The sequence below is a fragment of the Microcaecilia unicolor genome, chromosome 5 (genome assembly GCF_901765095.1).
Source record: "Microcaecilia unicolor chromosome 5, aMicUni1.1, whole genome shotgun sequence".
Lineage (NCBI taxonomy): Eukaryota > Metazoa > Chordata > Amphibia > Gymnophiona > Siphonopidae > Microcaecilia > Microcaecilia unicolor.
In genome coordinates, this window is record NC_044035.1 from 356,135,698 (window position 1) to 356,152,888 (window position 17,191).

Genomic DNA, 17,191 nt, shown 5'->3' on the forward strand with positions numbered 1-17,191 from the left:
CTAGACCAAGGAGCCATAGAATGAGGAGACTAAGGAGGTGGTCTTTACAGATCCATGGATCAGCCTCCTAGTAGAAGTGGTGGTGATGAGTCGAAGAAAGCCTGGGACAAGCACAGAGGATCTCTAAGGGAGAGCAAGGGACTGTAGAGGAAAGCGAATAGAATGTTGGGTTTTATTAGGGAAGGTATGGAAAACAGGTGTGAGGATGTTATAATGCCGTTGTATCGCTCCATGGTGCGACCGCACCTTGAGTATTGTGTTCAATTCTGGTCGCTGTATCTCAAGAAAGATATAGTAGAATTGGAAAAGGTGCAGCGAAGGGCGACTAAAATGATAGCGGGGATGGGACGACTTCCCTATGAAGAAAGACTAAGGAGGCTAGGGCTTTTCAGCTTGGAGAAGAGACGGCTGAGGGGAGACATGATAGAGGTATATAAAATAATGAGTGGAGTGGAACAGGTAGATGTGAAGCATCTGTTCGCGCTTTCCAAAAATACTAGGACTAGGGGGCATGCGATGAAACTACAGTGTAGTAAATTTAAAACAAATCGGAGAAAGGTTTTCTTCACCCAACGTATAATTAAACTCTGGAATTCGTTGCCGGAGAAAGTGGTGAAGGCAGTTAGCTTAGCAGAGTTTAAAAAGGGGTTAGACGGTTTCCTAAAGGACAAGTCCCTAAACCACTACTAAAGGGACTTGGGAAAAATCCACAATTCCGCGGCTAACATGTATAGAAAGTTTGTACGTTTGGGAAGCTTGCCAGGTGCCCTTGGCCTGGATTGGCCGCTGTCGTGGACAGGATGCTGGGCTCGATGGACCCTTAGTCTTTTCCTAGTATGGCATTACTTATGTACTTATGTAAGTTGATGCGGATGGGCCATCTGGCTCTCTTCTGCCATCATGCTCTCTTTTATTTGTTTGTCATATTAGAGGCAGAGCTCTGCACCATTCTGGAGCTTTGTCTGTGACTAGAGAGATCGTGAAACCTAACTGAGAATACATTTGTCTGATTGATATACATTTAAGAAATATGTATTTAACCCATAGTAACAGCCAATTTGGTTTGCTGATGCTACAAACCAAAGTAGCAGGGTGGGACTGGTCATAAAAGATCTCATTTGCAAAATTAGGCCATACGATCAGAAATCTATATATGTACGAGCTGCATGAATGCTTTGGCCTGGTTCATGCTATCAAAATCTGTGCAGCCTCTTCTGAAATGTGACCTTATGGCCATCAAATAACTTTGCAGTTCTTCAAACTCATATTTGCTCACTGAGGGGGGTCTTTTACAAAGCCGCGCAATGTTCTTAGCTCACGGTGAACGCTGAGATGCTCATATTCCTATGAGCGTCTCACGTTTGCTGCCAGCTGATTTTTTTACTGTGAGCTAAAACTCTAGCGCGGCTTTGTAAAAGGCCCCCTAATTGGGTAAAATCCCGAACCAACTGTATCCTGAGGGCTGATGGGCCACATCTTGGACTCCCTGTACTGTGGTCATTCCACTGAGACCTTGCAAGTGGTGTTTAACAGGGTGTAAGTGTACTGATCACATTACTTCTGGTTCATTTGCTTTTCACTGGCTTCCTATTCCCGTACATGTCCAATTTAAGCTACTTCCCTTGTTTAAATCATTGCACGGCATAGCGCTGTTTTTATTGAAATCAGTTCTGAGTCTACCAGCCTAGGTGTAATCTGGGCTCTGAATCTCGGGGACTTTTGACAGCTCCCTTTAGCACTTGCCTGACAAAATCTTTGGTTTACTTCTGCTCCTTTTCAATTATGCTGCCACAAGTGTGGCATTTTCTGCCTTCTGCTCTTTGTTTTCAGGCTGATTTGATTTCTGTTCATAAGAAAGTCGGAACTTTTCACACAGTTTTGTTCATGCATTCTTCGGGAGGTTGCATCTCAGTTTAACAACTTTCTTTAAATCAATCACCTTACTTTCTAACTCTTCCTACTTTCTTACCCTTCTATGTGTTACATCTTTGCTTTACCCTTCGCTATCAATTATAATGTTCTATTACGTATTGTGTTGACATTGTAAGTAGTATACCATGCCATATTGTTACTTGAATATTTTTACTGCTGTAATTGTCTATTGCTCATGTTTGATGTATTCTTACTGTACACCGCCTTGAGTGAGTTCCTTCAAAAAGGCGGTAAATAAATCCTAATAAAAATAATAAATAATTTTAGTGTTTGTTTTTTATGCTAGTATGTTGTTTGCAGTTTATCTATTATATGTCTGATGTTTAGAAAGGAAATAAAGAAGCAGTTTATCTAAAAAAAAAAAAACCCTCCAAAATGTGCAAATTGTACAAAATGTTCAGTTTATTCACCACTAAAATAATAAATACATAAATAATTAAAAGCCTGATACGACCATGTTTCACACTCTGAAAAGGCTGCGCCGGGAGCTTGAAAGGGAACTCGGTGGTGTTGACAGAACGCTTCTCCTACTGGTTTTAAACTACTCTCTCCTCAGAAGCAGCAGCAATGGTCATGTCGGGCTTTTAATTATTTATGTGTTTATTATTTTAGTGGTGAATAAATTGAACATTTTGTACAATTTACCCATCTTGGAGATTTTGTTTTTTTAGATCTACCGCTGCTTTTTTCGTGCTGGATCTTGTTAATCGATCGCCTACTTGTTTAGTTCATTATTTCCTGCGTTTTACTGTTCACCGCTTAGATAGATAAATAAATTGTTAGGCCAGTTCTGAGGTTCTCTTCACTCAGAGCTTCTCTCTAGCGTGTTGGGCCCTGTACATTGATGGCACCAAGTAACTTACAGGAAGATTGAACCAATTTCCTTTCCACAGGTCTGGGAACACTTCTTAAAGAAGAGAGCTCCTTACATCAATGTTTTCATGGCTGTGCCCACCATTTACTGCAAGCTGATTGAGTATTATGACCAGCATTTCAGCCAAGTTCATGTCCAGGACTTTGTGAGGGCAACGTGCCAGCAGACTATCAGGTACAGTACTCCATCTGCATCCCAGTGTCCCCTGCAAAGGAGAGACATATTTTGCACAAAGGCTGGTTCAGGAGACTATTGGGGACAGTGCTCCATCTACATCCCAGTGTCCCCTGTACAGGAGACACACACACACACACACACACACACACACACTTAGCACAAAGACTGGAGACCATCAGGGACACTGATCCGTCTACAACCCAGTGTCCCCTGCAAAGGAGAGACATATTTTGCACAAAGACTGGTTCAGGAGACTATTGGGGACAGTGCTCCATCTACATCCCAGTGTCCCCTGCAAAGGAGAGACATATTTTGCACAAAGGCTGGTTCAGGAGACTATTGGGGACAGTGCTCCATCTACATCCCAGTGTCCCCTGCAAAGGAGAGACATATTTTGCACAAAGGCTGGTTCAGGAGACTATTGGGGACAGTGCTCCATCTACATCCCAGTGTCCCCTGCAAAGGAGAGACATATTTTGCACAAAGGCTGGTTCAGGAGACTATTGGGGACAGTGCTCCATCTACATCCCAGTGTCCCCTGTACAGGAGACACACACACACACACACACACTTAGCACAAAGACTGGAGACCATCAGGGACACTGATCCGTCTGCAAAGGAGAGACACACATTTTGCACAAAGACTGGCTCAGGACTTACCCTGGATCACCATCCAAGACCTAAAATGGGTTGCCTCAGTCTTGTTACTTTATGTCTTTTGTGGACTAACAATATCTGCATTCAAGAACACAAAAATAGTACATAAGTACATAAGCATCGCCATGCTGGGACAGATCAAAGGTCCATCGAGCCCAGCACCCTGTCTCCGACAGCGGCCAAAAGAGCAAGCAATTTGTCCCGCCCATCCTAGAAATAGTGTATTATTCCCTCGTCCATTCAATAACATTATATGGCCTTTTCCTCCAGGAAGCCCTCCAACCTTTTTTTTTGAAGTCCGCTAAGTTAACCGCCTTAACCACTTTTTCTGGCAGCGAATTCCAGAGTTTAACTACGCGTTGAGTGAAGAAACATTTCCTCCGATTCGTTTTAAATTTACTACACTGTTGCTTCATCGCATGCCCCCTTGTCCTAGTATTTTTGGAAAGCGTAAACAGACGCTCCACATCGACCCGTTCCATTCCACTCATTATCTTATAGACCTCTATCATATCTCCCCTCAGCCGCCTCTTCTCCAAGCTGAAGAGCCCCAGCCTCTTCAGCCTTTCCTCATAGGGAAGTCGTCCCATCCCCTGTGTATCGTCTTTGTCGCCCTTCTCTGCACCTTTTCCGGTGGATATAGTAGCAGCTTTAATACAGTGTTTCAAAGAGCTTTACGGTCGTGCACATCACCACCTGTGATGTGGCTTAACCAAGAATACTAGTTGTCATGGAATAGGTCCTTGCAAAAAAAAGGAAAAAAAAATGACTTTAAGATGTGCAGACAAAGGCACCAGGAGACAGTACCTTGCCCCCTTCACTTACTCTCATTGAAAGGTTTGGCCTGCCTGCCCCGAAGAATTCGATGGTCAAGGTAGGATCGGTGAGGGACCGGATCCGGAGGGAGGAGGGAGGGAGAGCTGGCTCACCCTTTCCAACAACCGGTCGCAAGTCCGGGCAAAATTTAACAACCGGATCTTGCGAGCCAGAACGAGCCGGCTCCAGCACACCACTGCCTCATTCCCATTTGATTGTTGCTTTTTCTGGTCTCTCGCAATATCTTTTCTCTCTGTCCCTGTCCTTCTTTCCATCTGTTCCTCCCGCTCTGCTTCTCTCCTCATCTCTTTCCTGCTCTTGGTTTCTCTCCTTGCCTCCTTTGTTTTTCTCTCTCATTCTCTTGCCCTCCACTTCCTTTCCCTTTGTTCCCTCTTTCTCTAACCTGTGTTTTTGAATTTTTGCCTGTTTGCTCTTATCTTTGATATGGAAGGAAGGCGGCAGGTGAAAAGAAATAGATCTGTCAGTGTCCCCGACATTACCATGTCCTTGCCAAGCCTGAAGAGGTTTATGTAATAAAGTGATTTCTGTGTTCTCTGACAAAGAAATCCTATCAGTGTGGGGCAGAGCATTATTGCTGCAAATAGGAATATTATAAGATGTATGTTCTGTGTGTACGGATAGGTACAGATTCTCTAAATGCTGAAAGCTTTCAGGCTCCTGAATGTCACATATTGCTTACAGAGTAGTGTTGTTTAGATATGCACCTTACAGCTCTGCCAATCTCCTGCAATGCCAGTATTGAGACCCACTACCACGTTACACACAGCATTACAAATGCACCTCAGCCCTCATCATCCCCAAGGATCTGTCCTTGGACCGCTTCTTTTCTCGATCTACACCTCTTCCCTGGGCTCGCTGATCTCATCACATGGTTTCCAGTACCATCTCTATGCTGATGACACCCAGCTTTATCTCTCCACTCCCGACATCACAGTCGAAACCCAGGCCAGAGTTTCGGCCTGCCTCTCAGTCATCACTGCCTGGATGTCCAACAGGCATCTGAAACTGAACATGGCAAAGACTGAGCTCCTTGTCTTTCCACTCAAACCTTCTTCTCCTCTTCCCCCACTTGCCGTCTCTGTTGACAACGCCCTCATCCTCCCCATCTCTTCAGCCCGCAATCTCGGAGTCATCTTCGACTCCTCCCTCTCCTTCTCTGCCCATATCCAGCAGACTGCTAAGACCTGTCGCTTCTTCCTCTATAATATTAGCAAAATTCGCCCATTCCTCTCTGAACAGACCAACCGAACCCTCGTCCACTCGCTCGTTACCTCTTGTCTTGACTATTGCAACCTTCTTCTCGCTGGCCTCCCGCTTAGCCATCTATCCCACCTTCAAGCTGTCCAAAATTTCGCCGCACGTCTTATCTACCGCGTGAACCGATACTCTCATATCACCCCTCTCCTCAAGTCACTTCACTGGCTCCCGATCCGCTACCGTATTCAGTTCAAGCTTCTCCTATTGACCTTCAAATGCACTCAATCTGCAGCCCCCCATTACCTCTCTACCCTCCTCTCCCCGTATGTTCCTGCCCGTAACCTCCGCTCTCAGGACAAATCACTCCTATCTGTACCCTTCTCCAACACCGCTAACTCCAGACTCCGCCCCTTCTGCCTCGCATCACCTTATGCCTGGAACAGACTTCCCGAGCCCATACGCCAAGCGCCCTCCCTGCCCATCTTCAAGTCCTTACTTAAGGCCCATCTCTTCTCCCTTGCTTTTGGCGCCTAACCACCTTCCCCATTCATGCTACCTACAGTGGTGGAAATAAGTATTTGATCCCTTGCTGATTTTGTAAGTTTGCCCACTGACAAAGACATGAGCAGCCCATAATTGAAGGGTAGGTTATTGGTAACAGTGAGAGATAGCACATCACAAATTAAATCCGGAAAATCACATTGTGGAAAGTATATGAATTTATTTGCATTCTGCAGAGGGAAATAAGTATTTGATCCCCCACCAACCAGTAAGAGATCTGGCCCCTACAGACCAGGTAGATGCTCCAAATCAACTCATTACCTGCATGACAGACAGCTGTCGGCAATGGTCACCTGTATGAAAGACACCTGTCCACAGACTCAGTGAATCAGTCAGACTCTAACCTCTACAAAATGGCCAAGAGCAAGGAGCTGTCTAAGGATGTCAGGGACAAGATCATACACCTGCACAAGGCTGGAATGGGCTACAAAACCATCAGTAAGACGCTGGGCGAGAAGGAGACAACTGTTGGTGCCATAGTAAGAAAATGGAAGAAGTACAAAATGACTGTCAATCGACAAAGATCTGGGGCTCCACGCAAAATCTCACCTCGTGGGGTATCCTTGATCATGAGGAAGGTTAGAAATCAGCCTACAACTACAAGGGGGGAACTTGTCAATGATCTCAAGGCAGCTGGGACCACTGTAACCACGAAAACCATTGGTAACACATTACGACATAACGGATTGCAATCCTGCAGTGCCCGCAAGGTCCCCCTGCTCCGGAAGGCACATGTGACGGCCCGTCTGAAGTTTGCCAGTGAACACCTGGATGATGCCGAGAGTGATTGGGAGAAGGTGCTGTGGTCAGATGAGACAAAAATTGAGCTCTTTGGCATGAACTCAACTCGCCGTGTTTGGAGGAAGAGAAATGCTGCCTATGACCCAAAGAACACCGTCCCCACTGTCAAGCATGGAGGTGGAAATGTTATGTTTTGGGGGTGTTTCTCTGCTAAGGGCACAGGACTACTTCACCGCATCAATGGGAGAATGGATGGGGCCATGTACCGTACAATTCTGAGTGACAACCTCCTTCCCTCCGCCAGGGCCTTAAAAATGGGTCGTGGCTGGGTCTTCCAGCACGACAATGACCCAAACATACAGCCAAGGCAACAAAGGAGTGGCTCAGGAAGAAGCACATTAGGGTCATGGAGTGGCCTAGCCAGTCACCAGACCTTAATCCCATTGAAAACTTATGGAGGGAGCTGAAGCTGCGAGTTGCCAAGCGACAGCCCAGAACTCTTAATGATTTAGAGATGATCTGCAAAGAGGAGTGGACCAAAATTCCTCCTGACATGTGTGCAAACCTCATCATCAACTACAGAAGACGTCTGACCGCTGTGCTTGCCAACAAGGGTTTTGCCACCAAGTATTAGGTCTTGTTTGCCAGAGGGATTAAATACTTATTTCCCTCTGCAGAATGCAAATAAATTCATATACTTTCCACAATGTGATTTTCCGGATTTAATTTGTGATGTGCTATCTCTCACTGTTACCAATAACCTACCCTTCAATTATGGGCTGCTCATGTCTTTGTCAGTGGGCAAACTTACAAAATCAGCAAGGGATCAAATACTTATTTCCACCACTGTACACTGACTACATAGTTTGTAACCTTTAGATTGTAAGCTCTCTTGAGCAGGGACTGTCCTTCCCCATGTTAAACTTGTACAGCGCTGCGTAACCCTGGCAGCGCTATAGAAATGCTAAGTAGTAGTAGTAATCTTAGCTCTCCCTGTGCCATAAGGAGAGGTATAAATATTTGCTGCATTAATTTCTTCTATTTTCATCAGACTCAGAAGTTAATGAGCCTCACAGCTTGCACATAGTAAATGACGGCAGATAAAGACCTGTACTGTCCATCCAGTCTGCCCAACAAGATAAACTCATTTTACATGGTATGTGGTACTTTATATTTATACCCAAGTTTGATTTGTCCTTGCCATTCTCAGGGCGCAGACCGTAGGAGTCCGCCCAGCACTGTTCTTGTACTAAAAGTTCTGAAGATTCTGGAATCCTAAAGAGTTACAAGATTCCGGAATCCCAATTAGTAGCAACGTTCCACGTAGAACCTCCAAAGAGTAACATAGTAAATGACGGCAGATAAAGACCTGAACGGTCCATCCAGTCTGCCCAACAAGATAAACTCATTTTACATGGTATGTGATACTTTATACCCGAGTTTGATTTGTCCTTGCCTTTGCCCAGCACTGTTCTTGTACTAAGTTCTGAAGCTAACGTCATCAGCAACATCCTGAGATTGGGAAGCTCAATAACATCTTGTTTGGCTGGAAGTTGCTGTACAAATTTGTCAGTACTGCTGATGCTCATCCAGAGATAAAGGCCTAGAGCATGAGTTGGCTGTGCCACTTGTGCTCTTTTTACCGGGTCTGCTGGACAAAACATTTTTATTTTAATTATGAGAAGGCAGCAGCAACAGAGGAGAAGGGTCAAAAGTACACACAACGATACAAATACAGAAAAAGCACCAAGGGCCTTTCAAGCTAACTTTAGGCCTGTTGCTAAATTGATAGAATTTGTGCAAAAGGCTAATTTATTTTATGATTCTCAACGTGGTTTTTACAATGTATCACAGTACTGAGAGTCTCTTTTTACTGCTAACATCTGAAGTGAATAAGGCATTATTGCAGAGGAAAAGATATTGTATTGCTTCTTCAATTGGACACATCTGCTGCGTTTGATACGGTTAATCATAGTTATATAATTGATATGTTATCTGAATTAGGTTTTGCTTCAACTGTTCTTCGGTGGTTTCATTCTTTTCTAGTGAATAGGCACTCTTTGGTAACAAAGGATGGAAAGCTTTCAAATTCATGGCAACCATCGTTTGGAGTCCCACAAGGGTCTCCCATATCTTCAGCATTAAATAATTTATATACGAGTTCACTTAGGAATTTAAAACTGGATGATGGTATGAAACTTCTGTCCTAGGCAGATGTTATTTTTGTGCTGGTTTCAGCAGGTACATAGTAACATAGTAGATGACGGCAGAAAAAGACCTGCGCGGTCCATCCAGTCTGCCCAACAAGATAAACTCACATGTGCTACTTTTTGTGTATACCTTACCTTGATTTGTACCTGTCCTTTTCCGGGCACAGACCGTATAAGTCTGCCCAGCACTATCCCCGCTTCTAAACCACCAGTCCTGCCTCCCACCATCGGCTCTGGCACAGACCTATAAGTCTGCCCAGCACCATCTCCGTCTCCCGCCACCAGCTTTGCCACCCAATCTCGTCTAAGCTCCTTAGGATCCATTCCTTCTGAGCAGAATTCCTTTATGTTTATCCCACGCATGTTTGAATTCCGTTACCGTTTTCGTTTCCACCACCTCCCGCGGGAGGGCATTCCAAGCATCCACCACTCTCTCCGTGAAAAAATACTTCCTGACATTTTTCTTGAGTCTGCCCCCCTTCAATCTCATTTCATGTACATCTCAAGATGGTTTGTTTTCTGGAATTAAATATTGTGTGGATGAAATAAAACGTTGCCTCTGTGAAGCTTAAATTTTTTTTTCATTATAAGCATTTCTATTTTTATATGAGACATTACATTACTTGTACAGAAAAGATTGGTTATCTTAGAAAATTAAACTGGGGAAAAAAGGGGAAAGAAAAGAATAAACTCTATTATCTGTAACCAATCTCAAGTCCGCAACGAGAGTCCAAGATTCCTAAACAGTGGAGATTTAGGAAATTTTTAAACACATTTGTAATCAGACGTGAACCAATTTCTTATTACATTAACTAGAGCTTTTTGATGTTATGAAAGCAGCAAGCTGAGAGGGTTCATAATAAACATATTTAAAAGATTGGTATTTAACCACGCATTTGCAGGGGTATCTTAGGAAAAATGTAGCTCCCATCTGAAGCACTTCAGTTTTCATCTGGAGGAATTGTTGCCGTCTTTTCTGGGTATCTCTTGATATGTCTGGGAATATTTGAATTTTTAGACCTTTAAATGTCTTTCCTTTATTTTTAAAGAACATCTTCATTATCCAGTTTTTATCATGTGAAGTTTAAGTTAAAAGCAGATAAGACTAAGGTCTTATGGTTTAGTACAGGTGAGTCAAATATACCTAGAGGGGCATTTTCGAACGGGGACACCCATCTCTAAGGACGGCACCACGAAGGGGCGGGGCCATCTTTTTTTTTCGATAATACGGTTGGGGCCGCCCAAATGTCAGAGATGGCCGGCCTCGGTTTTTGCCCATAATGGAAACCGAAGCCGGCGATCTCAAACCCGGCCAAATCCAAGGCATTTGGTCGTGGGAGGGGCCAGCATTTGTAGTGCACTGGTCCCCCTCACGTGCCAGGACACCAACCGGGCACCCTAGGGGGCACTTCTAAAAATTTTTAAAAAACAATAGCTCCCAGGTGCATAGCTCCCTTACCTTGGGTGCTGAGCCCCCCAAATACTCCCCAAAACCCACTCTCCACAACTCTACACCATTACCATAGCCCGGTTATTAGTACTGTTTCAGTGCTGTGGAGGGGGCGAAATCCTGATTGTGATTCATGTAATATTGTGAATTTGTTTATGTAATCAGTAAGTTGTTTGGTTACCATGCTTTCCATCAGTTTGACTACCAGTGGGATAGATGCTACTGGGCGGTAGTTAGTGATTGATTGATTGTTTTTTTTCTTGGTATCTTTTGATATTGGGGTGAGTAGGATATTGCCATTTTCCTTAGGGAAGAGACCTTGTTGAAGCATGTAGTTTAGGTTGGATGTGAGGTCAGCTATGTAGCAGTCAGGGGCGGATTTTATTAGATAGCTGGGTAGGGTCCAAACTGTTGAGGAAGTTTTCAATATCGGAGGTGTCGTGTGGTAGATTTGCAATTTTTTCTCTGAAGTATTTAGCAAGTTTGTCTGCAGATGGGATGTCTGTATTAGTTGTAGTGACCAAGGTGGTGTCTAGTAATTTGTTCACGAGTTGGTATAGTTTCTTTGTGTCTTTGTAATCTGTTCCTATTTTGGTTTTATAGTATGACCTTTTGGCCTGTTTTATTGCGTATTTGTAATTCCTTTGTGTTTGCTTCCATGCGTTGAATGTCTGTTCATCTTTGTTTTTTTCTATGCTCGTTCGAGTTTGCTGGATTGCGTTTTTAGCTTTTTCAGTTCATCGTTTAATCATGGTATCATGTTGTGTCTACGTGAGGTTTTTGTTCATAAGAGTGCTATTTCATCTAGAATGCTTCTGCATCTTTTATCCCATTCTATGAAGTAGTTTATGGAGTCCGTTTGTGTTGTCCACTTGTTATTGTATATCTGTTGCCAGAACATTTTTGGGTCTACATGACCTCATGTGCTGTAAATTGTGTATTCTTGTATCCGGTATGATCCCTTCTTCCGCCATTTTAGGGATAGGTTTAGTTTGTAGTGATCGGTCCATGGTGTTTCTGTCCATTTAATATCTGTTATGATTAGGTTCTGGTCTATTGACGTTTTGTGTGAGATGAGGTCGAGTGTGTGCCCTTTTACGTGGGTTGCTTGCATATGTGGCCATTTGAGGTCCCATAAGTGGAGGAATTCCTTGCATTCTCGTACTTTGATAGAGTTTGGGTCTTCCAGGTGAAGGTTAATGTCTCCTAATACTATTATTATTATTTGTTACATTTGTATCCCACATTTTCCCACCTTTTGGGTCTGGGGAACCCCATGATGGAAATCCAGACATTTCCCCTTTACAGACCCCTATCAGATGGTAGCTCAGACCATCTGATAGGACTCTGTTTTGGCGTCAGCTGAGTGGGAGGCCCCAGAGGGGGATCCTCAGGGGCACTAGGTATCTATGTCAACTCTACTGTCTGCCAAAGAACAAGTTGAACTGGTTGCTTTGCCTCCCCAAAGTGGATGCCTTGGTCAGGGCGTTGACTAGGAAGGCAACTATTCCATTGGAGAGAGGCTCAGTTCTAAAGGATGCTAATGGTGTGAAGGTTGAGCAGGTTGTTAAGCAAGCCTTTATGTCTGCTGTCATGGGGTTCAGCCTCCATTTGTGGGGCTATGTAGCTCAGATGCTACTCTTTTGGTCACAGCAGCTGTTGAAGTCACTGGAGGCAGCTCACTTGGAATCAGGAGCCGCATTCCTGACTTATGTGATGTATGATCTGATCTGTATCTCCTCATTTATTCATTTACTGTATTCATGTTTATATTTGGCAATTTTTACTAGAATATTGCTGTTAAGTTTTATGTTAAACTGTACCTGCTATACACCACCTTGGGTGAATCTGTTTATAAAGGCAGTTAATAATAAGTTCAGGATATGGTGAGTGGTGGTGTGATGGGGACAGATTCAGGAAGTGTTGTTGTGTATTTCTTTCACTGGATCTGAGTCCGATGCTCCCCCTTTGTTACCTGCTGTAGGTTGATGGTGTCGGGGTCATCAGCCCTTCCCATACCCATCCTGGAGCGTTGGAGGGAGATCACTGGCCACACCTTACTGGAGAGGTATGGGATGACCGAGATTGGGATGGCGCTTTCCAATCCGCTGAAGGGAGTTCGTGTGCCAGGTATACATCTGCTTGGGGAAGAGAAGATGAAAAGATGGAGCCAGCCTTGTGGGGGAAGGGTAGATACCTAGCCCTGTAGACGGTATATGCTTTAACATTGCCACAGTCACATCTGCATGATAACACGGCAGTGAGCGGAGGTAGCGTGCAACAATAATCTCTGCTCCTCTTTTTAATCCCTTTCTCTGTGTTTTATTGTTTTTATCTTTCCATTGCTTATTTAGTTTATTGTTTCACCTAGTTCGATACTGTTGTTATGATTATTCTCCTAGTCTAATGATGATTTTCCACAGTCCTATCTTCCTGCTTAGCAGTATGGGGAGTCTGGTAAAGAACAGAGCAGAATTTATTTATTTATTTATTTATTGCATTTGTATCCCACATTTTCCCACCTATTTGCAGGCTGAATGTGGCTTACATTGTTCCGTCATGGCGATCGCCATTTCCGGAGTGAGAGATACAAGTGGTATTGCGTTAGAGATCATGATTGGCATAGTAGATTAAACATTCAAGAGTTCATATTCGGATTCAGAGATAGAGTGGTATTGCTTTAAAGTTCATTCGTGGTAGAACAGACTTTGGAAGTCAAGTATAGAGAGTTGGATCCTTAAAAGGCAAGAGGACGGAAACCAAGAAGGGACTATCTCCGCTCAAAAAGAGCTGTGAAATTAATGTCTTGCTTATCCTAAGACGCCATGGGGAAAAAGTGACCGGCGCCGTGAAAGCAAGTACAAACCCCAAAAATGAAAAACAGCCATGGGGAAAGTAACCTTACTACACAGCAGCAGGTACAATCCCCCTCCCAAAATCAGAACAGGTACACAGGCATTCAGTGCCCTGAGCACCCCACTGAGCAGACTAGATGGACCAGATCGGTCTTTACCACATGTTACTAGAAATGATTCTGCTTATATAAAGGAGAAGAAAACTCTACAGCCACAAATGGGTAATATTTTAACTCCAGTTACTCCAGCAAATATTTTTACAGGTTTTTTTTTATATATATATAAGCATCAAAAGTTTCTAACCTTCTTCCTCTCTCTCCCTCTTGATCTGACACAATATAAAAGACACTTACATAGTAACATAGTATATGACAGCAGAAAAAGACCTGCACGGTCCATCCAGTCTGCCCAACAAGACAAACATATGTGTATACCTTACCTTGATTTGTACCTGCCTTATTCAGGGCACAGACCGTACAAGTCTGCCCAGCAGTATTTCCCGCCTCCCAACCACCAACCTCTCTTCCCCCACCTGCTCCGCCATCCAATCTCCGCTAAGCTCCTGAGGATCCCTTCTATTCACACCTAACTTCTTGTTCGCTTTAGGTGGTATTGCTGAGGTTGACTTTAAGCGAGTTTCCCCTTTCCTTGTAACATAGTAACATAGTACATGATGGCAGAAAAAGACCTGCATGGTCCATCCAGTCTGCCCAACAAGACAAACATATGTGTATACCTTACCTAGATTTGTACCTGCCTTATTCAGGGCACAGATCGTACAAGTCTGCCCAGCAGTATTTCCCACCTCCCAACCACCAGTCCCGCCTCCCATCACCAGCTCTGGCACGGACCGTATAAGTCTGCCCTCCACTATCCTCGCCTCCCAACCACCAACCCCTCTTCCCCCCCCACCTGCTCCGCCACCCAATTTCGGCTAAGCTTCTGAGGATCCATTCCTTCTGCACAGCTTGCATATAGTTTTTAGTATTTATTTGGTACAATGTTTACAGCTTTTCATATACAGAATACTTTATACTTTATATACTTTATAAAATAGGTGCTGGCTGGTGTCAGCTAGACAGCAGTGCCTGTGTTGTTTTCAGGTGTAGTGGCAGTGACAGGTAATGATTAATACAGGCTGTCTCTGTTGTGTTCTGCCTACAAGGAAACAGGAAGTTACATCAAGATAGGACACAGAAGAGATCCCTGGACTGGCCAGAGCAGGCAAACCTGTCTTCTTAACTACAAGTAAAAATATTAAAATTGTGACCATCACCTCAGGAACAGCACATACACTCCTTCCAGTGCTGGACACTTTGTTTAAATCAGATGGTCTCTACAGGATGTGGAGACCACTAGCCTTGAGCATTTTTGTTTTGTTTGGTAAGGGCCCCCAAAGGCACCCCTTGCCCCACAGCCTACTTTCAAATAGAGCCAGACACTGTGAGATAACACAAAACTCTGCAAAATGACACCCAAAACCTATACTGAAAACTTACAACACCATAATAGCCCTAAACCACTTATGAAAACACGGTGCTACAAATATTACACTGGGCCCTAGAGCAGTGTTTCCCTAGGTCAGTGATGGGCAACCTGTTGAGCTTGGTGTGTCAAAATTCGCCAAAAAAGCTAGCATAACTCTGGTGGTGTGTCACTTCGAGAAAAATCACTGCTACTAGGACCGCCCCCGGGGCCCCCCTACCCGAGATCGCTGCCCCCCTACCCGAGATCGCTGGGCTCCCCCTCCACCCGCTACCGGGCCCAGAACTAACCTTAAAGCCTCCTTTCACGTCGCAGCAAGCAGCAGCAGGGCAGACCTCTCCTCCTTCCTTCTGTGCTCCACCCTCGCGGACGTTACGTCAGGCGAGGGCGGGACACGGAAGGAAGGAGTGGCCTGCCCTGCTGCTGCTTGCTGCGACGTGAAAGGAGGCTTTAAGGTTAGTTTCCGGGAGCGAGGAGGGAGGGCGGACCACACTGCGGCGGCGCCGCGTGTCATCGAAAATGGCTACGCGTGTCAGTGCTGACACGCGTGTCATAGGTTCGCCATCAGGGCCCTAGGTGGTCCTGGATTACCCCCTTGCCATTCAGATTTTTAGGCTATCCACAAAGATCGGGAGGCGGGGCTGGTGGTTGGGAGGCGGGGATAGGGCTGGGCAGACTTGTACAGTCTGTGCCAGAGCCGGTGGTTGGGAGGCAGGGCTGGTGGTGGGGAGGTGAGGATAGTGCTGGGCAGACTTATACGGTCTGTGCCTGTGCCAGAGCCGGTGGTTGGGAGGTGGGGCCGGTGGTTGGGAGGCAGGGCTGGTGGTGGGGAGGTGAGGATAGTGCGGGGCAGACTTATACGGTCTGTGCCAGAGCCGGTGGTGGGAAGCGGGACTGGTGGTTGGGAGGCAGGGATAGTGCTGGGCAGACTTATACGGGCTGTACCAGAGCCGGTGGTAGGAGGCGGGGATAGTGCTGGACAGACTTGTACAGTCTGTGCCAGAGCCGGTGGTTGGGAGGCAGGGCTGGTGGTGGGGAGGTGAGGATAGTGCTGGGCAGACTTATACGGTCTGTGCCTGTGCCAGAGCCGGTGGTTGGGAGGTGGGGCCGGTGGTTGGGAGGCAGGGCTGGTGGTGGGGAGGTGAGGATAGTGCGGGGCAGACTTATACGGTCTGTGCCCTGAAGAGCACAGGTACAAATCAAAGTAGGGTATACACAAAAAGCAGCAAATATGAGTTATCTTGTTGGGCAGACTGGATGGACCGTGCAGGTCTTTTTCTGCCGTCATCTACTATGTAATCTGCAGGTAATGGAGGCTGTATATGCAAATCAATTTCATGCATATTTATTGTGGATAGCCTGAAAACCTGACTGGCAAGGGGGTACTCCAGGTCCAACTTACGAAACACTGCCCTAGAACACCAAACTTACCACACCATAACAGCTCTAACCCACCAATGTAAAGACAGTGCTATATATATATTACACTGGACTCTAGAGCACCGATATACCTACTGTTGGGGAAACTGGAACAAGCTGCACTATTACACATTCCTACATAGACACTAAAATAAAAATAGAAAAAATAAAACATCTCAGGCCTTACAAAGTATTACATAAAAATATTTTTTTTTCTTTTCTACCTTTGTTGTCTGGGAATTGAATTTTCTAATTTGTTTTTCCATGTTCCATGAGTCAGTCTTCCAAATTCTTTTCCAGGTTGGCCTTTCCACTTCTCTCTCCTCTTGTCTTCTTCTTCCTTTCTTTCTCTACATCTGTCTGGCATTGATCTTTCATTTTATGTACCCACTATCAAATAGCTGCGTACCTCTGTATTTTTCTTCCTGAACAGCTGGCTTAGAACATAAGAGTAGCCATACTGGATCAGACCAATGCTCCATCTAGCCCAGTATCCTGTTTCCAACAGTGTCCAAGACAGATCACAAGTACCTGGCAGAAACCCAAATCAGGGCAACATTCCATGCTACAAATCCCAGGGCAAGCAGTAGCTTCCCCATGTCTGTCTCAGTAGCAGACTATGGACGTTTCCTGCAGGAACTTGTCCAAAACATTTTTTAAACCAAGATACGCTAACTGCTGTTACCACATCCTCCAGCAAAGAGTTCCAGAGCTGGTGTTATAAAGATGGAATATACTAAAATTAAATTAAACTCTCCTTTCATTGGGGCACATGGAATCACATCTTCACTTCATC

The 17,191-nt window shown here is 44.9% G+C and overlaps 1 protein-coding gene across 3 annotated transcripts in view; it reads left to right on the top strand.

The window, feature by feature from the left end:
• ACSF3 (acyl-CoA synthetase family member 3) overlaps positions 1-17,191 on the top strand; it is a 230,883-nt gene that overhangs the window by 66,503 nt on the left and 147,189 nt on the right. For all 3 annotated transcript variants that reach the window (XM_030204602.1, XM_030204600.1, XM_030204601.1), the window contains 2 exons: positions 2,826-2,980; positions 12,621-12,766. In XM_030204602.1, coding sequence (XP_030060462.1) covers positions 2,826-2,980; positions 12,621-12,766 — 301 coding nt within the window. The remainder of the gene's footprint in view (positions 1-2,825; positions 2,981-12,620; positions 12,767-17,191) is intronic.